At 35.6% G+C, this 25,403-nt stretch overlaps 1 protein-coding gene across 1 annotated transcript in view; it reads left to right on the forward strand.

The window, feature by feature from the left end:
- Positions 1-1,173: 1,173 nt before the first annotated feature.
- Positions 1,174-25,403, forward strand: part of LOC135080963 (synaptotagmin-10-like) — a 69,834-nt gene continuing 45,604 nt past the window's right edge. Inside the window, exons 1-3 of the mRNA XM_063975686.1 lie at positions 1,174-1,241; positions 2,022-2,163; positions 23,390-23,533. Coding sequence (XP_063831756.1) covers positions 1,174-1,241; positions 2,022-2,163; positions 23,390-23,533 — 354 coding nt within the window. The remainder of the gene's footprint in view (positions 1,242-2,021; positions 2,164-23,389; positions 23,534-25,403) is intronic.

Here is a 25,403-nt window from a genome sequence, read left to right on the forward strand (position 1 = left end):
TGCTTTATTATGTATTTAGTACATTGACATTTACTCTCTTAACCATTTAACATGGACATTGATCCATGCTCTAAACATCTACACGGTAAAATAAATCTCGGAGGCGAAAGCAGGATAATTAGATGATCAAACGAACTTACCAAGTGAAGTTCGATCTGAATTATCCTGTTTTCGCCGAAGAGATTTAAGGTCCCTCCCAACCCGAAGATTTCTATATCTTCTTCCCTGGAGGTAAACGTCAATGTCATCTCCTCTCTAAATATAATGAGACCGCTCGGACAACGAGCCCACAGCGTGGTAGGGGTGGGGTTGCCCGCTCTTTTGTTTTTTACTACTACTACGCTGAATATTGTGTGCGGATTGGCTTGTCGTACAGGGGTACTACACGGTAAAATAAATCTCTTCGGCGAAAACAGGATAATTCAGATCGAACTTCACTTGGTAAGTTCGTTTGATCATCTAATTATTATCAAATATTTCTTTAGTAATTTCTTTTGAGCTAGTGGCAATTTTTTTCTGAATATTAACAGCTATCAGTTAATACTTCAAGTGGTTTCAGACTTGGAAATATTTCCCACGGGCCTAGGAGTTTAATGAAAAGTTCTTTTCCATCGAAACTATGAGGGATCTACAAAGTACAGCTTTATTCAACGTTCCATTATACCGATGGGTCTTCAACTAAATCTCCTTTTGTTCCAGGAATTTGGCCCCCCGAAAGCCTGGAAGGGCAGGCCAGCGTGCGCGGCAGCTCGGTAGACTACGCCGCGGCGCTCCTGCTGGCGGCGATGGCCGCTGTGCTGCTGGCTGCTGTGGGCTACCAGTGTGCTGCGACATGGCGCTGGATCATGGGCAGGTGAGCTCTAACTCTTCAAGTGCCAGCAAATCGAGACACAATTGAACTGCAGGAACCGAAAGGACTCAATTGTTACCGTAGTCTCATGCGACCGCTTAGGGTTCCACGAGTTAATATTAGACTGGAGAACTGGAGTTACATAGCGGGTGAGGGAGACTAGCCTGGAAGTTAACCAGCGTGATCCTGCTAGTAGTAACAGCTGCTGTGCTGCTGGCTGCTGTGGGATACCAGTGTGCTGCGACATGGCGCTGGATTATGGGCAGGTTAGCACTCAGTAGACTGTAGCCTGGAGGCAGGCCAGCCTGGTGTTACTAGTGGCGATGGCAGCTGTGCTGCTGGCTGCTGTGGGCTACCAGTGTGCTGCGACATGGCGCTGGATCATGGGCAGGTAAGTACTAAGACTGAGACGTCCACCCACAAGGTAGCAGGAAGGTAGCAGGAAAGCGCTGGACGCAGGCCGCTACCAACCGGGCAGCATGGAAAGCATTGGGGGAGGCATATGTTCAGCAGTGGACGTCCTATGGCTGAGATGATGAAGCACTAAGAGTAGCCTGGATTCAAAACAGTGCTTGAGGGAGCCTGGTGTCTACCAGGTGCTACGCAGTGTAGTCTTACACTGCGGTGTTTCTAATGGCGGCGATGGCCGCTGTGCTGCTGGCTGCTGTGGGCTACCAGTGTGCTGCGACATGGCGCTGGATCATGGGCAGGTGAGCACTCAGTAGACTGTAGCCTAGAAGCAGGCAGCGGGCTCATACGTAGCGATGGCCGCTGTGCTGCTGGCTGCTGTGGGCTACCAGTGTGCTTCGACATGGCGCTGGATCATGGGCAGGTAAGCACTATCAGTAGATAGTAGCCTGGAAAGACGTCAGATCAGTAGACGATGGCCGCTGTAGGATCATTGTTTAACATATTTTAAATAATAATGCGTTTATAATGCGAACAGCTAGGGACTGGAATTCGCTGCCTGCTGCTGTATTTCCTGAACACTATAATCCGGGCGTTTTCAAGGCGAGAGTGAATAGGCACTTACAGGGCAGATAAATGTACCATCGTAGACTGCATCTCACTTAACACCAGGTGCGATTGCGGTCAATTACCTGCCTTGTCTAGCATAAAAAAAAATTCTCCATACAATATCAATAAACTAACGACACTTACTTTTTCTCAGGACAAGAAGAGAATCCGAGGAGAGCAACTGCGACTCCCTCTCTCGACAAGCCGCTATCCGCATTAGCCACTCCCTGCCTGATCTGCAGACGGAGCCCTTGAAGCAGGAGTACGTTCAGGAGCACAAGGACCCGGCTAAAAAGGTACGTTACATATTTGCTTGTATAAGAAGAATGTTCTTAACAGCGCCCTAATGGGAACCGATCTTGGAAGCCCTTATTTTCAGCAAGTTTCAGGTCATGAGTAATCTGACTATACTTTTCATGTCTTCCCAAATGTGGACTTCTTGTTACCATGTTAGTCAAAGTCAAAATTTCTTTATTTGTTTAGACTAATAAATAGTTCTTACAAATCGTCATTTTGCTCTTAAGGAGCCTCTACATGTCTCATAATCTTTTTACCCTACCAGCGCTTCGAGACCAACATTTGGCAAGTGCTGAGAAGAAGCGCCGCAACAAACTCAGTCACCACTGTCTGCCGGTTAATATAAATAAATAGAAATAGTAGTAGTAGGTACATTCGATTCAGGAGCAGTTCACTGAATTTACCATGCATTCTTGTATGGTGTATCATAAGAATGGGTATACAAGATTGCGTGGTATATTAAACAAGGTAGTGACGTGCTAATATCTAGACTTAGGTACATATTAAGGTACTAGTAGAAATGACTCGCATACATAAATTTGAATAACTTGGATTGACCAGTCCCCGAAAGCAGCGCCTGTTCACAGACATGACGAGTGAACCAGCCATCGCTTCACTCGACCATAGTAGAGGGAATGTAACGATTATTTTGCATAACTAGATTAAGCATTTTAATTGGGTAGAAAACCATTAAAATAGCTGTTTTCAACTCTTTGGAATTGCGGAGCGATCGTTTGAAATCCTTCTAGTGCTAGATGGTGCTAGACAGACGAGTCTCTTTATTGAGACTGATTCGACTATAATTGACAGATCGAAATGGAAATATCTTGAGACCATTTCATTGCAAGGAGTGTTGTTATAAGGTAAACAACTTTTACTTGGAACGTGAATTATGAGGAGAACAAAATGCGAATAATTTCATGGATTTTTCTAGTAAAACAAATAACAGATTAAGGGAATTGACGGGGTTCCAGAATTAAAGGGAAGGGAAGGAATTAAATTGGATGATTCAGTAAAAAAATCCGTTAACATTTTTCTTAAATTCAATTCTCCTAGCGTTAAATAGCTCGCCGGAATACATGAATAATTATCATCTTTGTTTATATCGTGCCCAAGGCTTGGAGCCCGAAATCAATAGAATTTCTTAGAAAGCTTTAGCGGTACAAGGGATAATTTGGGAGTAAAATCCCGTAAACCTTACTATGGTAAGCCCTGTGAATCCTTTCCCTTCGTTATAACGATACGTTAAAAGCTGGGTATAAGTAGAATACCTGCCCACACAAAGTAGGTGGGTTTAGTTACATTATAGGGTTGTTTTTTGGAATACTAAATGACTTGTTTATCAAACGTTTTTATCTATTAAACTCCAATTTGTAAACATATAAACAAAAATCCCTTAAGTGACTTGGAACTATCAAGGTCGAGGTTTATGTACCTACGAGTATGTGTATTCAACCATAATGTAATGACATTTATATGTAAACCACAACACAAAAGCCCGTATTCACAAAAATTACTATAAGTAAGTGAGTAAAAAATGTTTCTGTGGAATTACAGGATCATGGGAACAGTCCCTACACACAAGTTAGCATAAAATTTCAGGAAATAAGGTTAGAAAAAAAAATTCATAAATAATTTCTTTTTCTTCATAAAAACTCGCCGGTGTTAGGTTAATTGCTTCACCCTACAGCTGAATTTCAATAACGTCGCTCCATTTATAATGCCGACAGAAAGCAGAAAAAGGAAATTAGCGAAAAATTCCAATGCTGCAAATATCAGGGAACGAAAGCAATTTGTTTTCGCGGGGCAATGTCCCTTCTGATTAAGGGCAGCTCGCACTATGTGTCACAGACATATTATGTAGTACAATATGTGTGTACGTGTTTGTACAAATGTTTTTGGAAAGTTTTTTTCGCAATTACGACTTCTCAAACGCGTTTCGCAAATAATTTTGGGTCAGTTTTTGCAAGCAAGTGCTCGTACCGAATCGTATGACTTCGCGGCATAGAATAACTACAAAATACGAACTGTCCTATTTCTTGCCAAAGAACAGAAATACATAGAAAATGCTATAATAAGTCAAGTATCGCGGTATTCCAGCCACCATTTTGTTGTTTAATTCCAATATTGTGTAATTTCTTTTATCCTAAGGGAGATATGTATCACTTGGTTGTTTGAAAGATAATCAATATCGTTGTGCGAACGATGTCTAATATCTTTATTATACAAAATGATAATATAAAGAATTTTCACGTATTGGTTAAGATTAGTTACAAGAATCTGAGAAAGATGCTAATAATATATTATTTAAATATCGAATATAGTGACTTTATTAATTTACTGAGTGAAATGGCGAAATAATTGAGCATTTTGGCTCTGCAAAACAGATTCTCTAATCTGTGCTTAAATATTTACTAAATGGTGTCAACTGGTGAATTATTTTGAACAATTTTTTTTTAATAATACTTATTGAGATATCTGTTACGGTCAAAGTGATAAATGTGAAAATTATGAATAATCGCCGGTTATTATGAATAATTACCGCATGATTTGGTTAATGTGATTAATATGAGGTCATTTATGTGTGTATAAAACTAAATAGGCGGCTTAGGGGTGGCCCAAGGGCCACCCCCGCCGCACCTTAACCTATTTTTCACTTTAAATCAAAACATTATGTTATAGGCATCATGGAAAAGTAATATTATGCAAGAAACATTCCAAGCTCATTATGCCAAATTATATTAATATATGATATCAAAACGTTCAAAAGTTTGGCTGTACACGAGCACGTACACAAGATGTTGTTCTCTTTTAAGAAATTTGTTAGTACTAAGGTTGAATTATTAAATAATCACTGTTAAATGTGATTAATTTATCACTTTTACCGCCACTGTCGGTAATTATTCATAATAACCGGTTATTATTAATAATTTTCAATTTATCACATTAACCGTAACATATCTATTTCATTAAAATCAACTTCTTTAATCATCTCACTCGACCTAAAATAACTTGTAAAAAGTATATTTTGCTTTACGCGTTTTATAGCCCAAAACGCGTCATGATACTTTCTTAATTTTACGGTAACATCACAGAAGCCCGTGGAAGTTACGACTGGGCCGTATTTTTTATATTTCCTTGTCTACCGCGTTATTGCTAAGAAACCATAAAATGTCCAGAGTCTTATAAGAAATTGTTATAAGCTACTCTTTGTAGACAAAACATTGTGCTTTTCAAAGAGTCTTTGAGCTCAATTTGTAGTCAATTTGTTATGGTAATTAGTAATTTATTAATTAAAATACTGTAACGCCTGGCGGGGTTAGCAACAAAATACATAAGTAGAGTTCAGCTATAAGGCGTGGTTGAAGCATACGTGAGTTTTTTTTAAGAATAATAATGTAATAATTAGGGACAAAACATAACATGGTCATTAAGAAACATTAAGACGTAGTTAAGGATCATCATCATCATCAATTTCAGCCATAGGACTTCCGTCCACTGCTGAACATAAGCCTCCCCCAATAATTTCCACAAAGGCCGGTTAGTTACGCTTAATAATATTGTTTAAGTACTCCTGTCAAAATGACGCAGTTTGTCCTAATACTGATTTCATTAGTGAGGGCCACTACAAAAACACTGTTTTACCTCAATAACATAAAAGAGGTGTATGATTTTAATGAAGGGTTCCGCATAATATTCCCTCGGGTATTCGTAATTTTATAAACCAGTAAAACATATTAACTTATCACCACTCTACAAATTATTTTGAATCTTATCGTAACTGTATGTATACAGTTCAAAATATGCTACGGATATATTATTTAAAATCCATAACGTTTACCTGTCGAGCGATCTTCATTCTGACAGCCTTCTGATATCGTCTGAGCTATAACAAGGAGATGAAAATTAAAACTTGCATGTGGGAAATTCATGAATTTTCCGGGAAGAAATTAATTTGATTTTCCAATAAAAATGTTGAGATTACACGTCAGAATTTGCTTTAAAACATTGTTAATCAATGTTAAATCAATTCCCAGTATTTTTCAAGGAAATTTTGTGAGGAGAATTCGCGTAATCCTGACTTACTTAATTATAAATGCGAAAATGATTTTTTGTCTGAACCAATTAACTAATTTAGATGAAATATGGGCCAGAATTAGTGTGAGACCCAGGCAAAAACATAGGATAGTTTTTATTTTAATTTAGCTAAATAATTGTATTAGGTAAGCTTAATACAATTTATTATTATTTAATTCTTCCTCTCCATTGTTGTTGCGCCCTACAGGGTTCATGGTGACCTAATTATATTCTGTAAGACCTATTATCTACACTGTGCAATGCAATAAAGTATCGAGTACCTATCCCCATTTTTTGAAAGAATAAAGTCTTTCTGAGACAAACCAAAATTTCCGCAGGCGAAGCCACGAGCAGACAGTAGTTTATGAATATACTTCAGAGTTTCCATACCTCATAATATCTACTAACGAAGTAACGCTTCTTGAATTTTATGCACCACATTTATCTCCAACTGAAAGACACAAATATGATCCTCATTTACCAGGGATTGTTTCTGGAATTTTCCAGACATTTCCTATGGAAATTCCAGCGGAGACAAGTTTATTCCATTATATTTCAGTGTCTCAAGTTCCTTTTATGCGCTGGTTTCCAGAAAGTATGAGGAATGAAAATTATTTGAACTCTAGAGGTTTGTTATATGTTTTTAGAAGATTTTTATGAGAAAATATTGTGTGTTTTGGTTACATTAAGTTTTTCCTGAAAGCTCTTCGTTAAAAAGGAATCAGGGAAAGTGAAATCTATGAAAAAATTAAAATTGGAATAAAAATTTAAAAAAATCTTGTGAATATAAGTAGTTAATGGCTGATGGTCTCACACATGAGCCTCTAAATCAGTGTTTCTAGTTTTATTTGTTTTATCGATGCAAGGCACATTTTTACAGTCAGTCAGTTTCAGTTAAGATGCAGCCAAAGTGTAGTTAAACTGGGAGTTTTTTTTAAAGAAGTGCATAATTGCAAAATAGACGGTAATTTTACCAGAATATACTCAGTTTGCTAGTCCACAACGAAGCTGCACGAGCATCGAGTTACAAAGGCCCCACCTTTGGTGTTAAATGTATCGGAACGTTGAGCACTTAGTCGCTTACATATTTTTAGATATGGTTTTTCACATTCTCCTTTTTTAAATTTCGTGGATATTGAAAAATGATTATAATATGTAGAGATGGGCCGACTAGTCGGGAAAGCCGACTATTCGGCATCATTTGTAGTCGGCCGACTAGTGACGACTATTCGGCAAAATATGCCGATTATAATATTATTAATATGCCTTTTGCGTTGGTTTTTTTCAACTTTATTTTCTTTCATCAAAAAGCAACTAACTAAATGGCTTTACTAATAACATAAACTTACAAATATTACTAATACCTCTTTTGATTAATTACTTACTTTTGAGCGTATAGTTAAATTTTGCGTTAAAAAAAGTAAGATAGTTATAGATACTGAAGAACTAATGAAGAATGATGTATGAAACACAGCGTGAGACGTCCACCCACAAGGTGGATCGATCACCTTATAAAGGTAGCAGGAAGGTACTGGTTGCAGGCTGCTACCAACCGGGCGACGTGGAAATTTGGCGGAGGCGTATGTTCAGCAGTGGACGTCCTGTGGCTGAAATGATGATGATGATGAAATCGCTCTATAATGTGTAATTAGGAACTAACGCAGTCGCATTCCTGTTCCTTTTAACTAAAGGGTGACTAAACGATTGTTTGCACCCTGATGGGGTTTTATTTAAATTATTTGCGAAGGTCAAAGAGAAATCTTTCAATGTCGAGTTAGTCAAAGGATTTCAATTAACTATATTAAAATTCTTATTTTCGTTACTTCACTTGGAATTCGACGGTTATTTCTGATCAAAATATCTTTAAATACATGATTACTTTTGCTATAAAACATTAAATATGGCAAATTGTTTTCTTTAATTGATACTACAACTATCACTCCTAATACAAAAGTTCTGTTTCTCGTAATAACTGTTTTAATATAATTGAATACTAAATACACAAATTCTACAAAAGAAGATATAAACATAATACAAGAGCATTGAATATTAGGATTAAAAGATAAAACAAAAGATGAAAGATCTGTTCGTAAAAGATAAACTAAGGAACATAAAGGAACTACGTGACTCGCCTGACCGCGTGGGGTCAATAACTCCTGAGCTTATGTATGTACTTTATTAAATCTTTTGCAAGCTTTCATAAGCGGACTGCCAATCCAAGTTGAACTCGCAATGGTAAAATATTTTTTTTTAATTTCGTCCTTCTTCACAGAGGAGATAATTGGACACACCTTTAGGTAAATCATCAGTCATCAAAAGAGATAAATCATTCTAGTCCTGAAAACCGAGTTGGTTTTTGTTGGACGTTCACTGCTGGACATGACCCCAATGATTTCAAGATTGCCCAGTTGGTAGCAGCCTATATCCAGCGACTTGCTACAACCTTTACATGGTCTACTATCCACCTATGTTGCCATTATGTAAGCTAAAATGCGTTGTACTCAAGTCTTTATTATTTTCACACGAACGTCTACATTTATCAGGCATTCAAAATCAGGCTTTAAATAATTTAATTATCTGAAAACCAAGATCGTATCGAATGTCTTCATAAACCTTTATAAGCAATAAAAGACGCAATCACTTTGTACTGGGGGTCTACCACGTAAAACGACTATGTTTCAACCGGCAATTTCTCTCTCGCACATGCCAGCATCTTCGTAGGAAAGAAAGAGAGACGTATAGACCCGTATTCGGTTACATTTTGCTTAATAGGGTGTGAGTAATAAAATCCAAGTACTTATACTTCGGCGCTCCATCCCAACCATTAATTAATTAACTTAAACTCAAGAACCTGGCAAATTATTTAATGATGTTTAATAGCCTTCAAAGGTTGGGAAAGCTGTATTTCTTTTGCAATTAATCTTTTTAATTGCTCGTAGATTAAAAAACTAGAGCTTTTGAAAGGTTTTGTGATGTTGTAGGTTAAAATTGAGAAAGTGTTGCTGTGTTTTATTTATGACTAGAATTTGGAACTGAAGAATAAAATAATATCTCACATATTTTTATGAGTATATCGGTCAATATGTCAACTTATTCTTCAAATAAAATCTATAATTGGCTGCGATACTTTCTATATTATTCAATGCATGCCCAGTACGTAATGCTGTTGTAGGGACACATGTAGTATGAAAGGTGTATGTCAGCGATTTTGAATGCTTGTGTGACGTGTGAATCAAAGAGTCGGCCAGTTACTGCGCACTGACCGGCTCGGGCAAACGTGTTAGCTTTGGGAAATTTAAGTAAATAAAATTGCGTTTCTATTGGTCGGTATATTCGTATTTCATTGAAGGTCAGTGGCAGTAACTCCCAGGATAGCTAGGATCCTCACACTTTACCAACTTGAGTTAACTTTGAGTCAGATAAATTAACATTCTTATACAGACACTAAATAGGTACACTTACACGAGTTTATAAAATAGGTTACGATAGAAACCTACACTGTTTCTAACGCCCGCATACACAAACGATGCTTGCTTAAGTGAAGCAGCAAATCGAACGCACAGCGTTGAATAGAGCTCTGTGATTGGTTCGTGTGTCATCCTGAGCGTCCACACGCACGGTGAGACTTCATAGTAATGTTTGTGAATACGGGCGTAAATAGCTCAAGATAGAGTTCGTTAAGTTTCGAGTAACAATAAAACTAGGTAGGTACCTAATACTATATCGTCGCAATATGAGCTGTATTATCATTCTTGACATTGAAACTCCTATTTACTAGACTAAAAACCTCTCAAAAGGCTATATCTTGAAAGTCAAAGTCTACAGACATGTGAATATTCCCTCTGCTTTTCATTTCATACATCCATTTGTCCTTGCCTACGCATTTGTTCAGAGTCTAATAAATTCCAAGAAAAAACCCAAACAATCCACACATTCCCAAACTTTGACGTTCACTTTACAAGTCTTTGACCTGTGTGTTCTGCAAGTGATTTGTTTGAAGCAGTACAAACGTGAACTTGGAGAAAAATAACTTGCTAAGCTGAAGGTGACGTAGTGTTGTCGATATCCACTATCGATATAGATCGTTTAATCCACGACGCGGCACGCCATTCTTCCGCAAATGTTTGAGTGTTATCGGTACACGCTAAATTATCCGTGAGTGCACACGCACACTTAGAATAATGACGCTCGGATTGCTCAGACTCCCCGCATCCCGCGCTTTCCTCGACTAAACATTTGTGGGGCGCGTCTTCGTGGATGAAACGAACTATAGTAACTTAGAGGCAAAACTTATAGTATGGAATCTATCGAGAGATAGTTTTATGTCCGATATTATTGTGACTTCTAATAGCATTAACCAAAACGTGACAGATGATATGACAGGGAATAAAGGTAAAGGGAAGGTCACGTACACTACGCTGATGGGTGACCCTGTATAAGATAAGATAAAATAAACCAAAAGCATTCCATATCATCGATAGTTTTGGTTATCTGATAGCTTTTACAATATCGATATTATTGGATGTAAAAACATCTATAGTATTGCTCACAATGTCCTATGACTATCGTACGTACATCAAACGTATTCGATATCGACTGCGTAAAAAATGACATTATGACGGATTGTACAGCGTCCTAGCGGATAATTTCAAGAACTAAAATCTTCATAAATTTTTTGACGCACTCGATACAGAATACGTTTGATGTAAACACACACTAAGCCCCCAGGTAATATTAACGGATCTTGAATATTTTTCGAGTTCAACTATCTATCGACAGTGAAATTATCGACGGTTTCGCAACACTAATGTAAAGCGACTTGACAAAGTTGAAAGAGCTTTAGTTGCTGTCAGAAATACACTTTCAAACAATCAATTGTATGTGAAGTAGCAAACATGGCATTTCTTCATATTGGTTGGCTGCTAAGTTTTAATAATACGAGTAGAATATGAATAGGTTTTTGTGGATATAGCTTACTAGTTTTAGCCTGTGACTTCGTTCGCAGTATCAGTAAAAACGGAGCCTAACTAATATTAATTTAAACTTGGGATTTTTTAATGACGTAAGCTAAGAAACATTGTAATGTTTCATGCATAAAATTAGTTCAGTAATTATACTAAGAATCCTGGAGAAGATTACATGTTACACAGTGTATGATTCCAACTAGGGCGGTACAAACATAATCTAAATCTTCAAAACTTTTTGAAAATCTGTCTCATACCCTCATACCCTAACTTCAAACTTCATATTACAAAGTGCATCAACAAAGATGAAATTTCCCAACCACGTTTCATCCCTTAATACTGTAGACTAAGGCTGCACCAATTTCTCGGTCTTTGGCTCAAAGGGATGCTGTTCACAGAAATCTGGACGATCTAATATTGATGCAGGGGTATCTCGGATTTTGATAGTAAGTACTCTGATAGTTCCTGGAAGACGAGCCTAGAGCACATAGAGTTGATAATCGCTGCCGTATACTATGGTGCGTATAATAAAACTACACTAAGGCTGGGTTGCACCATCTTACTTTAACTTTGACAAACGTCAAAAATCTGTCAAACTCCATACAAAAACCACCGATTAAAGCGCCTAAAACAAGATTCAATCTCAGTCTATTTATGTTTGGTCTTCTTAATCTATAATATTAAAGCGAAAGGTCACTGACTGACTGACTCACTCACTCTTCACGAAATCTCAGAAACTATAGTGCTAGGAGTCTCAAATCTCAAATTTTGCATGACTTTTAGAACTTAGGTGCTCACTAAGACGGGATTTTGCAAAATTCATCCCCTAAGAGCGTAATACGGAATCTACGCGTATGAAGTCGCGGGCGGCCGGTAGTATTAAAATAAAAACAATTAAACGCCTCAATCTATGCTTAAAATTGAGTGAAGGCTCAATTTTACTTGTACTATTGTATAGTATAGTAACTTATTGACAGCAATTGAACTAGCGTTCCTCGAATCTCAACAACAACTTTGGGCTATTGTCGCCTATATCAAATACTTTTAAAACCTTTTATTTAATTTTTCACCTTTTATTTTCATCAGAAAAAGCAAAAAGCTGTTTATTGTACTCATAATATATTCATATTCATTTTATTCACTTCACAATGTACATATTAAAGACAGATGTTAAAAAAAATGTTACATTGCTACCTCCCAGAGGTATATGTGATTTGTAAATTACAGACGTCATCCAGATCTATCTCAAAGATTATTATTGTCGCGATAACTAAAAAATTCATCAAGTGAGTAGAAGCAGTTTGAGATCAAATAATTTTGAAGTTTATTACTAAACGGTCTTAATTTATTTTCCAATTTTATGTGTTTCGGTATTTTATTAAAAATTTTTACTGCCATATAAAAAGGACTACAATTGAGCATTTTGATTCTGGAAGGTGGTAAGTTTAGCCTATCTTTATGTCTGGTATTAACGTTATGCGTTTCTTTTATTTGTGAGAAAAGATGCTTGTTATTGAATACAAAAATACATATGTCCCTAATATAAATTGAGACTAATGTTAATAATTTAAATTTTACAAAATAAGGTCGGCAGCTTTGTCTATTGTCAATTCGGGCTAGAATTCTAACACATTTTTTTTGTAACATAAATATATCGTTTGCATTTACACTGTTACCCCAGAGAATAACTCCATATTTTAGCCAAGAGTAGGCGTAGGCGTAATAAGTTGAGAGCGCGGTTTTTAAGTTTGTACTTTGGTAGATTTTGTAAAGTGCATAGGTGAATTTTGAAAGTTTGGATTTTATATATTCTATGTGGGATTTCCAATTCAGATGCGTATCTACATTAAGTCCAAGCAATTTATATGATTCTACTGTTTCTATTTGGGTGTTTTTAAAGTGGATATTTGTATCTATGGGTGGTTTGTTGTATGATCGAAATTGTACAAGTTTTGATTTTCCTAAGTTAATTTCCAAATTATGATGTTCCAGCCAATTCGTGATATTTTGGAGTGTATTATGGATAAGAGTTTTTGGATCAGTGTCGCTGTCGCATTTGATTAGTATGGACAGGTCATCGGCAAATAAAATAGGTGTAATTGAATCTCCACGTAAATGCTTCGGAAGCTCATTAATATAAATGAGAAAAAGTGCGCATCCTAATATGCTGCCCTGCGGTATTGAACTAGTTAACTGTTTTTCTTCAGATCTAATTTTTGATATTTCATTTGTAGTATGGTCGTAATGCTCTATTTGTACTAATTGCTTTCTGTTGTGTAAATAAGATTTGAACCAATCATATGCCAATCCGCGGATACCTGAATCCATTAGTTTTTCTAGTAGTTTATCATAGGGAACTCTGTCATAAGCTTTCGTCATGTCCAATAAGATACCGATTGTATGACCTTTGTCGTTAATGTGTTGTAGGGCCCTTTGTATGAACTTATATACCGCAAGAGTTGTTGATCTTTGTTTTCTAAATCCATTTTGGCTATCATCTAGTAATTCGTATCTTTCAAGAAATGAATATAATCTGTCACACATTGCTCTTTCATAGACTTTTGAGAAGGCGGGTAGTAGGGCAATTGGTCTATAATTACTAGGGTTTTTCTTATTATCTTTTTTGTGCAGCGGTTTTATGAGTGCTATTTTAAGAGGATCTGGGAATATACCGTGACGGAAACTTTGATTCACTAAAAAGGTAAGGGGATAAGCAAATTCTTCAGCGCACTGTTTTAATAACAAAGGTGGTATATCGTCTATGCCACTGCTATGTTTTTTTTTTAGTTTATTAATAATAGTTTTGATTTCTTTTTGGTTCACTGGATTTAAGTACAAAGAGTTTGTTGGGATTAATTTTACCGAAGGACTAAATTGAGTTTTATTATTATGATCATTTTTAGTTTTACCAATAGATGCGAAATGGTCGTTAAAGGTGTTAGATATTTCAATAGGACACGTTATTAGATTCTTTTTTACGTTTAGTACCATATTTTTATGATTACTTGATTCTGTTTTACCTAATTTATTTTTAATTATTTTCCACATGGTTTTTATTTTATTGTCTGATTTTTCCATTTCTTTAATGTATTGCAATTTTTTTGATAATGTAATGCTACGTTTTAGAGTTTTTGTATATAATTTATAGTAGGAATGAATTGCTGAATTTTTGGTTTTATTAAGGATAATTCTTAGAACTCTTTTATGTTCCTCCTATCACATAAAAAAAAAAAAAAAAAAAAAAAAAAATGTTCGCATGACTTTCGTATTCCGTTAGTTAACCAACCTTTTTTAACTTTGTCTTTTATTTTTATAATTTTTAATGGTATGTGTTCATTTAGACCAACCTTTATTTTTTCTAGAAAAGTATTATAGTTTTCATTTACACTCATATTTTCATTTAGAACAGTGTCCCAGTTGACATTTTTTACATAATTTTTAAAGGATTCTATTTTATTTTGATTGAAAAGTCTTTTTTTTGTATATAATATTTGTTTTTTGTTTAAATCTTTAACGGACTTTAACTTTAGGTTAGTTGCTTTATGATCTGATAAACCATAATCAGTGACATAACATTTTTGAACTCGAGGTACATCATTGGTAAAAATTAAATCGATACACGTGGCTGTTTTATTTGTTACTCTGGTAGCCTCTTGTACTAATTGAGTTAAATTATACGAACGCATAAGATTTAAAAGTTTTGTTGAGTGCCTATTTAATTCTTCGACATTTATATTGAAATCTCCTCCTATAATTACTCGTTTATTATCATATTTTAATAGAATTCTGTCTAGTACTTTGGTCAATTGTTCATAGAAAAGATCTAGATGACGGTCTGCTCTATAAATGCCAACTAAAACAATATTTAATTTTGGTATTTCTATAGCACAAAATTCAACAACATATTCCACAGAAAATCCAACAAGGTCTGTCTTTTCTACATAATCAATAAAATTCCTGAGCATAATACAGACACCTCCACCGACATGCTCTTTCCTACAAAATATGGAAGCTATTTTATAATTTGGTATCACTATAGTATCACAAAAATCCCTATTCTTCCACACTTCTGACAATACTAATATATCAATGTTTTCATATTCTAAAAGTTGTTCTAACAAATCTAATTTATTTCCTACACTCTGGATGTTTTGGAAGGTTATTTTTATGCTATTCACGAAAGGGCTTCTGCAGTGGTACTCCTCTTGGTTTAAGTCTTTCCTCGTCCCTTAGCTGTAAGTCTTCTTCCAGTAGAATTCCAGGAGATCGATCATAAGTCAGGTAACTTTCATCATGGTATTCTTCAATCCAATCCATTAGTTCAGCGATATCATGAGATATAGTTTGTATTCCGTAGTCGTTTATTTGACCAGTGTGTGTATTAAACATGGTATGGTTATATTCAAGGTTCAAGTTGGAGTCTACTAAGTATGCGTATTCATGTGTTGCGTTGTCCAGGTGGAGAAGGTGGTTGAACATTTCTATTCTTCTGTTGTATAGGTCCGAAAAACTGTAGCATTTAAACGTTGGCATACATATGATGATATTTGTGTGTGTTATATTTATCAATTTCTCTCTAATATAGGTGATTAGTTCAAAGTAGTTTGTTGTTGATTCAAAATCTTCTTTGCCAATAAATATTATGCAATAATCTCTCATGGAAAAGTTAGCAACTTTTTTCTCTATGTCCTGTAGAAGTGGTTTTATTCCACAATTAGTCTTCAGGTAGTGACATACAGCATAGCTTAAGGGCATGTTGTTTTGGACGATGTTTCGAGTCTTATTAAGTTTAGAGGTACTAAGTAGGCAGATTTTGTTTTTATCTGTTTTCTCCTTGGGTTTTGGGTTTTCAGACATAGCAAGATGATTAGTAGTAGGTGGGTTTCTGTCAATATTTGCAGTCAGCGTTGTGGACATGTTAGGGATAGTGTTATTATCTTTTTGGGAAATCTGGGATCTTATTTCCTTTGCTGAATGTGTTTTCTTGCTGTTTTGTTTTGATTTGATTGAAGAATTTTTGCTTGGAGATTTACATATTTGTGTAGGATTATTGATTTTCTGTTCGTTATATTTGTGTAGGATATTTGTGTAGGATTATTGATTTTCTGTATGTTATATACTATGTACGTATGTATTGTGCACCCAGGTAGCGAGATGATTCGGCAAAACGCTTTGACATTTCAAAGGCAACCCTGCTAAATGATTTAGAAATGTGAGATCTTTCTCAATCTTAATAAATGTCTCTCACAATCATTCTGCCATCTGAGAGTGGTGTCAAAAAAGAACTGGAAGAACAGTTTAAGTAAGGTGATGGATTGTCAAGTTTGTCACTTGCTGATGAAGACTTTAAAGACTTTTCTGTGAGATAAACTTAAATTTTAGGTTTCATTGGTTACGTTAGATATCTAACGGATGAAAATCACTGGTATGAGCAATCTTTATCTTGTGAATAGTGTTATACTTACCTATGTCAAATTTAAAATATTGTCAAGCACCGGTAAAATTGGCTCTTCCCGCGACCTTCACCAGATCGTCGGTCCACCTAGTAGGAGGCCTGCCCACGCTACGTCTTCCAGCCCGTGGTCGCCACTCGAGAACTTTTCTGCCCCAGCGGCCATCGTCTCTACGAGCTATGTGCCCCGCCCACTGGCACTTGATTTTAGCGCAGGACCGTGCATTGTGGAAAACCTTGGAGGAGGCCTTTGTCCAGCAGTGGACGTCATTTGGCTGAAACGAACGAACGAAAGAACCGGTAAAATTGACCCTTGCTATAATAATTATAAGTAAATTAATTATTAGCCATCTATAGTATTCCAAATAACCTCTATCGTTAATAAGAAAGGGACTTCGGTTTTCATTATGTTGCACATAGGATCAACAAACTAAATTAAAAATTTAATTTCCCCAACAACAACTTTTATCACTCTCAGACGATCTCATATTTTATTATTTCGTCTCAGACCAAATACCACTACGTCATTCAGCAGACACCAGAAGTTTCGTTAATCAAAAGTTCGTAGAATACACAAAGTCATATCATCTATATACAGTGTGAGTCACGTTAAAGTGTACATATGAAAATAGATGAAACTAGACCTATTTTTATCGACAAAAAAGAGGTCAAAAAATTTTTGAGATTTTTTTTAAATTTTTTATAGAATATTTTTTCTTCCAATTACTTATTGTAAAGAAAACGTAATAACTTTTAAACTAAGCGGTATATCCTGATAAAATAAAAACAGTAATAATGCTAAATAGCAGGCAATACTAAAAAAATACATAAAATTCATAAAAAAGGCCAAAAAATAATAAAAAATGATACTTTTTGAAAAAAATCTGCTTTTAAATTCGTGTTTTTTTGGTTATTTGATAAATTTCTCCAAAAAATGCCCCTATAACCGATGGTTTTTATTACTTTGTATTATTCTCTATCGTATTACCTTCGTAAAACCAAAAATCGCATGTCTCTATCCCTATCACAACGTTTGCAATGATCGTTTGAACTAAGCCTCTCCGGGCGCGCCATTCAACGCTTCGTTAACAACGAAACTGAAAATGGCTCTAGATTTGTTATTTTGATAAAGACAAGTTAGATTTCAAATAAAAACAAAAGATTTCGAAGTAAAATAAGCATTTTAGTTAAAATTAAAATTGTCTCTAACTGTAGCGGAGAATAATGTTGTGGCAGGCCTTTGTTCAAACGATCATAGCAAATGTTGTGATAGGGATAGAGACATGCGATTTTTGGTTTTACAAAGATAATACGATAGAAAATAATACAAAGTAATAAAAATCACCTGTTATAGGGGCAATTTTTGGAGAAATTTATCAAATAACCAAAAAAACACGAATTTTAAAGCAGATTTTTTTTAAAACTATCATTTTTGATTATTTGTTGGCCTTTTTTGTGTATTTTGTGTATTTTTTTAGTATCGCCTATTATTTAGCATTATTACTGTTTTTATTTTATAAGGATATACCGCTTAGTTTAAAAGTTATTACGTTTTCTTTACAATAAGTAATTGGAAGCAAAAAAAATCTATAAAAAATTTAAAAAAAATCTCAAAAATTTTTTGACCTCTTTTTTGTCGATAAAAATAGGTCTAGTTTCATCTATTTACATATGTACACTTTAACGTGACTCACACTGTATATAAAAGGAAGTCGTGTTAGTTACTCCACTTATAACTCAAGAACAGCTGAACCGATTTAGCTGAAAATTGTCAGGGAGGTAGTTTAGAGCCAGGAGAAGGACATAGGATACTTTTTATCCCGTTCGAAATTAAAAAAAAGTCTGCTTATTTATTGCCATTAAGGCGGAACAAAGTTCGCCGGGTCAGCTAGTTTATTATAGTTGTATTTTATGGTCAACTAGCTATTGCCCACGGCTTCACCCGCGTAAATTTAGTGTCACAGATCGGCATAAATTAGAACCTATAATTTAATCTGGATTACAAACAATAATACTGTAAAGTTTCAACAAAATCCGTTCAGTAGTTTTTGCGTGAAAGAGTAACAAACATCCAGACATCCATACATCCAGACATTTAGACATCCAGACATCCAGACATCCAAACTTTCGCATTTATAATAAGTAGGATGATAGGATATTAGTAGGAAGTAGGACTACAACAAACGTAGACTGGACTGACGTCATAGTCTAGTAGGCTACAGATTTTTAAATGAACGTGTGTCATCTTATCGCAATTCTTCATCATTATTTCAACCATAGGACGTTCATTGCTGAACATACATAGATCTCCCTCAATGATTTTCAGATTTACTGTTTGTTAGTGTGTTCACAAAACTGTTTAAAAATTAATTTAAACAGGTTTTAACGCGATACGCGGATAGGTAACATTGAAATATTACCTGTAATTGCCTGAAGTTTAAAGTAATCAATTATGCAACGCGAAACCTATTTAAAGTTGAAGAAGGTTATCGTAATTCTCCGATCACCAATAAAACAACCATTCTGATAATGCAGTAAGCAATAAATCTTTAATCTCTAAGCCTCTAAATAATGTTTATTCCACAAAATAAACTGTAACACCGCAATTAATTATCATTCCAACGTAACCTGATATTCCTTTGATATTCACACAAAGCAGATCGCCTCTGGCCGGTCTGAGACCCTTTCGGCTTAATTTATAAATTACAAGATTATTATACATTTTAAGACTAGTGATGTTAATATAATAGTCGAATACGATAAAAACTAACGCCCGTTTCACAAACATTACTATGAGGTCTCACCGTGCGCGTGGACCCACAGGATGACACACGAACCAATCACATAGCTGTATTCAACGCTGTGCGGTCCATTTGCTGCTTCACTTAAGCATTTGTGAATACGGATGTAAGGGACAAGTTTTTAGGTTATTTCATAGATAACATACAAACCTCTAATTGATCATACTACCTAGCTGAAGGATGTCTTACTTAGTTTGAGACTAGAAGCGTAGTGAAAAATGTCCAGGGATATTTATTTATTTAATTATTATTTTTTATTTTATGGTGATGTAAATAAGCACAAGACATAATAATATTATTTTTATTGAAGTTTATTATCAAAACACGCTTAATATTTAATGCGATTATCGAAATGTTTATTTAAGTAAAGCAGATTACATTTGATGTTTGTGAAAATACTACTTTGTTTACAGTATAGTGTATTTCTTTACTCAAAATAATTTTATTCATTGAAAGTAGACTCAAACTAAATATTCGTAAAGATAGGTACCTATCTACTTATTATTAGTTACATCACTATTGTAGGTAAAGTGAATTATTTAGCCAGACAAAGAATCTAGTGATAGCATCTTTCTTTGGCTCTTGTAACTGGGATTTTTAAGGTAAGGGCACGATCTCTATCTTACTGTAAAATTCTTAATTTTATTCCGTAACTTTTCCATGGGTGGTGCATTCACACTAAAGTTATTTTTAATATACTTACATGACTTTTATTTATTTGCTAAATTGTGGCCGTTTGTATATAAATAAACAGTAATCTTCCTTCGACATAAGAAACGCGTTAAACTCCATTTAAGAATAAGAAACTTTAGCATTTAAAACATACTCGTAGATAGGTATTATTTATCATATTATATGTCCAATTGTCCATCAGACAAAATATTATATAATTATCTTTTCCCTGCCGAGTGATTCTAACATTGATCTATGTATGAAACATAAAGCTTATACTTCTTTTAATTAACTGAATTCCAGTTTATATGGTTATAAAGAAAATCTCTACTAATAAAGTGGTCGTAATCACTTGGTAGTGGATAGTAGATATGAGTTTATTGCCAAAATTAAATAAAAACAAAAACGTCAATTAAAAAAAGTAGCTTACTTAGGGTCAAACGGGCGAACTTGTATTCTTAAAATGACCTCACCTATACACCCACGAAGTTTGTCTAACCTTCCACCAAACACTCTGTATAGTTATAAAGAAAATCTCTACTAATAAAGTGGCCGTAATCGCTTGGTAGTAAATATGGGTTGTTGCCATAACTTCGTGTAATATCGTGTAACAAGACACCGAGTTAATGAGAGAGACCTCAGTAGCACAGATGTTGGAAAACATGTTAGGAATAGATTTTTAAAGAACTATAAAAGATAAGTTATTAAATACTTTATTTGACACAGGTTTAGGTTATTAAGTACCTGTTTCTGTTCTACAGAATATGCTCTATCTCTTAGAAAGAACTTGATATCAAATAGCGTCTTTCTTCAATCGTCAAAAGTCGTATACTCACTTTCTTTGGCCATATTACATGTGGAGATGTTGCTTCTGTTGAACGACTTGTAGTGCTGGGGAAGATTGAGGGGTTAGGTCGCCCATGCGCTAAACTGACCAGGTCAAAATCGCACTCAATGGTCCACTCCACGAGTGCACAAGAAGGGCTGCAGTGCGGGAGGAATGGTGACAGATTGTGAGGCTTGCCACCGGACCTGGTGTGACGACCACGACCAGAGACGGCAAGAGTGTAGCGGCGAAGAAGAAGAATGAGGAGATAGAAAGAAACATAATGTTGTACACTTTAATTTCGGTTGAATAAAGTCAATATGCTACTTATATTGCGGGAGAAGCGCATTTTGATAGCACAGAAAAATCCGAACTATTCCCACCTCTCGTTTCCATCGCTGTAACTCCTCTCTAGCTAATATCTACAACCTACAACACTACAACCGGTGGAGGCCAAGTTTGTCCCTAGGGAATATTTATACAGTCATTGGACCCGTAATTAAATTAAGCAGAAGGACGTAAGAGATTCTTAGAACTTATAAGTGTTTGATGTTAAGGAACGACTTCTTTCCAGTGTAAATGTCAATTGAATAGTGAGCAAATTTTCAATTTGTAAGATTCCGAATTCTCAATTTGTAAGATTCTGAATTCTCCATTTGTAAGAATCCGAATTCTCAATTTGTAAGATTCCGAATTTTCAATTTGTGAGATATTGTGCGCGATTTTGGATTTGAATCATAATTTAGAGATGGGACTGACACTTCCATATATTTTTAACTCTGAGATGATAGCTGCTAACCAAACACTTAAATGCGAAGTTTGCTCTACGTTTTAAGTATAATTTACAGTGGCTCAGCGGCGTTTTATTAAGGCACAAGCTTACTGCAGAAACTCGTTATGAAGTTTTTAAGTAGTTATCTGATTAAATAACCTCGAATAATATTTATTTACGTGACCTTAGTGAAACTGCGCAATGAAACAAATGACGCAATGAGTGTAGTGAAAACATAATACAGGATGTCCCAAAATTAGCACGTCATACGTACACCAAAGATGGGCCTAAGACTCATCGAACAATAAAAATACTCTAAGGTTGGGCATATCTCAAAAGTCATGAAACCTTTCTATGGAAATATAAACTTAATTGGTAATTTATGTGTTGCTTAGAAAAAGGTTCGAGGCCATTTTTTTGCCTTATTATTTTACTCCAGAATGTTATGGAACGAGGTGGTTTCATCAAAGAGTTTATTCCATAAACAACGTGCATCGAAGCATAGACAAACATGTTTATGCTAACGCATGTATTTCACAACCGTTACTCGAATAAGTGAATCTGGGATGATCTAAAGTTTTCAATGCATAAAAATTTTATAGAGTCAATTTTAAACTCAGTTCCGTTTAACTTGACCAAAGAATAAAAGTAATAAAGTACGTGAGTGGTAGAACGCGCGAGAGTTTAAGATTCTTATCCTTGTGGGTATATTGGAAAAGATTTAAACTTGAGCAGATATAAAGCTAATACATAACATTTCCATGAACCTAGCAGTCAGTGAGAGCCAAAGCACACGATTTGGCCACGAACCTAGCAGTCAGTGGGAGCCAAAGCACACGATTTAGCCACGAACCTAGCAGTCAGTGGGAGCCAAAGTACACGATTTGTTTTGTGTCAGTAATGCATGTGAATTATTAATTTATTCATTGATTTATTAATCACTTATATTATTGTATGCCAACCAGGCGAAACATAGTGAGACTATCACAATGTAATATTTTTATCTGTAAACACCTATGTTTCACAATAAATAATTTTGAATTTGAAATTTGAATTTGATTTCGCCACAAACCTAGCAGTCAGTGAGAGCCAAAGCACACGATTTCGCGTATAGCGTGGCGCGGCGCTGCACCACTCGTGTGCGCGTCACAGACATTTCTATGGAAGATGGCGCAGCGACACCGCTCCGGCGTCGTGTGTTTCGGCTCATAAGATGAGACAAATAACGTGTTGCTGACCCCTTTTTAAGGATTTGTGCCGAAACAAATGGATGTCACATAAAACATTAGTTTTTTCGTCCAATAAACCTCTGAAAAATTGAAATAAAAGAGCATTTCAAGGCATGATATGATATAACATACATTAAACGGTATAAATGCTCTGTCTGATTTGAAAAGGTGCTTCTGGTACCTACTTATTGATTTATTTCGTTAGTCCTTTCAGCCAAACGACGTCCACTGCTGGACAATGGCTCCCTACAAGGTTTTCCACAACGACCGGTCCTATGCTACCCGGAAAAAACTTTTTAATATCAGAGTAAAAAAGGTGAACTTAAATACTTTTCACTCTCACAACCTTTGGCTCAAGCAGAAAATTTGAGTAGTAGGTGCATAATGGCAATCGTTGCAGAGAAATAAACCACCTTCTTATCTTTCCACCAGGTCCTCCGGCAGACCACGCTCCCTATCGTGCCAGACCGCCACCAAACCTTCCAGCGTCAGTTGTCGCACCGCCTTGACCTGCCTTCCATCCAGTTCAGCATCTGCAGCCTGGAGCGTGCTGACTCTTCCATTGGACTTATTAAGGTTAGTAAAATGTATTTATAATAATTGCATAAATGGTGGGCTTAATGCCAGTGGGCGTTCTCTGCCAGTTAACCTATGCTCAAGCAGAGACAATAATACTTTTTTGAGTAAATTGGATATTTTGACACCATTAACCCTTTCCAAAACGCGTCTTTAAAAAACTCATTAACTCTAAAACCTAATTGATTGTCTAATTAAAAACTGTGATAATAATAGGCTGTACAAGTTTGTAATTTTAAAACAATAAATACTTAGTTATTTCACCAATGATTTGAATTAAGGATATTTTTCAGGGATAAAATGAAGTGTTACTTTTAAACTCTCACAATCATCTAAGAATCGCTAATGGACTGTCATTTTGAAAATTTAAGTTAAAATAATAGGCTTGTTTGTTGTTTTTGACGTAATTCTAACTAATCGTAGTATTATTGCTAAAAAACTTATCTTGTTTATGTGCCGATCGTGCTTAAAAGTCGTCAAAAATCTTTAAAACAAAAAGTAAGCTTATTTTTGCTATTGCTTCGAGACAAACATTTGATGAGTGCAGAAAAAGCACTGAAAACTTGATGAAAAATTTAGACCTTACTTTCTATCATAGAAGAAATACAAAGAAAATAATAATTGAATTAATCTATAACGAGGGTGTATGTAATGACAGGATGTAGACATTAATACTCATATTAATGAATATTACGTGTTCATATCGAATCTGCTTTTGACATCAATAACAAGGTCACAATACGCACATAACTCTATTTCAATTTAAATAACTTTGTGAAACTCACGTAGGCACATATACGTAGGTAGTCCTATCTCATAATAAAGGTTAGTACGGCAATAAGTAGTCTGTCGCCCGTATTCACAAACAATGCTTGCTTAAGTGAAGCAGCAAATCGAACGCACAGCGTTGAATAGAGCTCTGTGATATTGGTTCGTGTGTCACCCTGTGCGTCCGCGCGCACTGGAGACCTCATAATAATGTTTGTGAATACGGACGTGTGTGATTTTCCATGTGGATATCGTTAAAGGCGAGTAACGGCCGAATACTGAAACGCCATTTAAATATTTGACGGCTTCTCAAATAGTTAAGCAGCTCCTAAACTTACATTTCGCATACTCAAAACAATATCTGAGCAGCTCTCAATTTTTAAGCACCTCTCAAATTAAGTTGCACTCAAACGCCACTCAAATGAATTTTCGCATACTGAAACGCCATTCAACGCTAAGCATTACTCAAACAACTGTCAAATCGTCTTGAGCAGCCGTTAAATTTGAGAGTGCTTGCGCGGTATCTTAAATCCTATTCTTATACCTAAATCGACCTAAATAGTGGTAAATAATGTTTGTGTCATCGTTATCATTTCTTTCGAGCCTCGAGGAAATACCTAGATCTAATCGCAGGAACGCAATAAAGCTGAACGCTATTGAAAAGTATTATTATAATGACATGCAATTCCGAGCGAGGTTCCGCCTCTCAAAAGAAACTGTGTTGTTTCTGGAATCAAAATTTGGAAGCTCTTTGAAACCCCTCACCAAACGCCATACAACCAGTGGACCAAATACCTACTTATTATAACCCTACGGTTCTACGCAACGGGAAGTTATGAACGTGTACTATTATAGGTGATATCTTCCACATCGAACAGCCAACTGTGCATCGTATAGTGCAACCAAAGTAACAACCAAAATAGCTGCTATGAAATCGCTTTACGTAAACATGCCTATTTCTGAGGAATATGGGGACATCGCAAATGGGTTTAAGCTATAGCAGCATTTCCAAGAGTTGTTGATTTGTCAATTTGATGCTCTGTCAACAATGATAAATGTCAATTGTGGTTACGTTTCGGTCCACGATCGCCACTTAATAGAT

This window comes from Ostrinia nubilalis, chromosome 19 (genome assembly GCF_963855985.1).
Source record: "Ostrinia nubilalis chromosome 19, ilOstNubi1.1, whole genome shotgun sequence".
Classification (NCBI taxonomy): domain Eukaryota; kingdom Metazoa; phylum Arthropoda; class Insecta; order Lepidoptera; family Crambidae; genus Ostrinia; species Ostrinia nubilalis.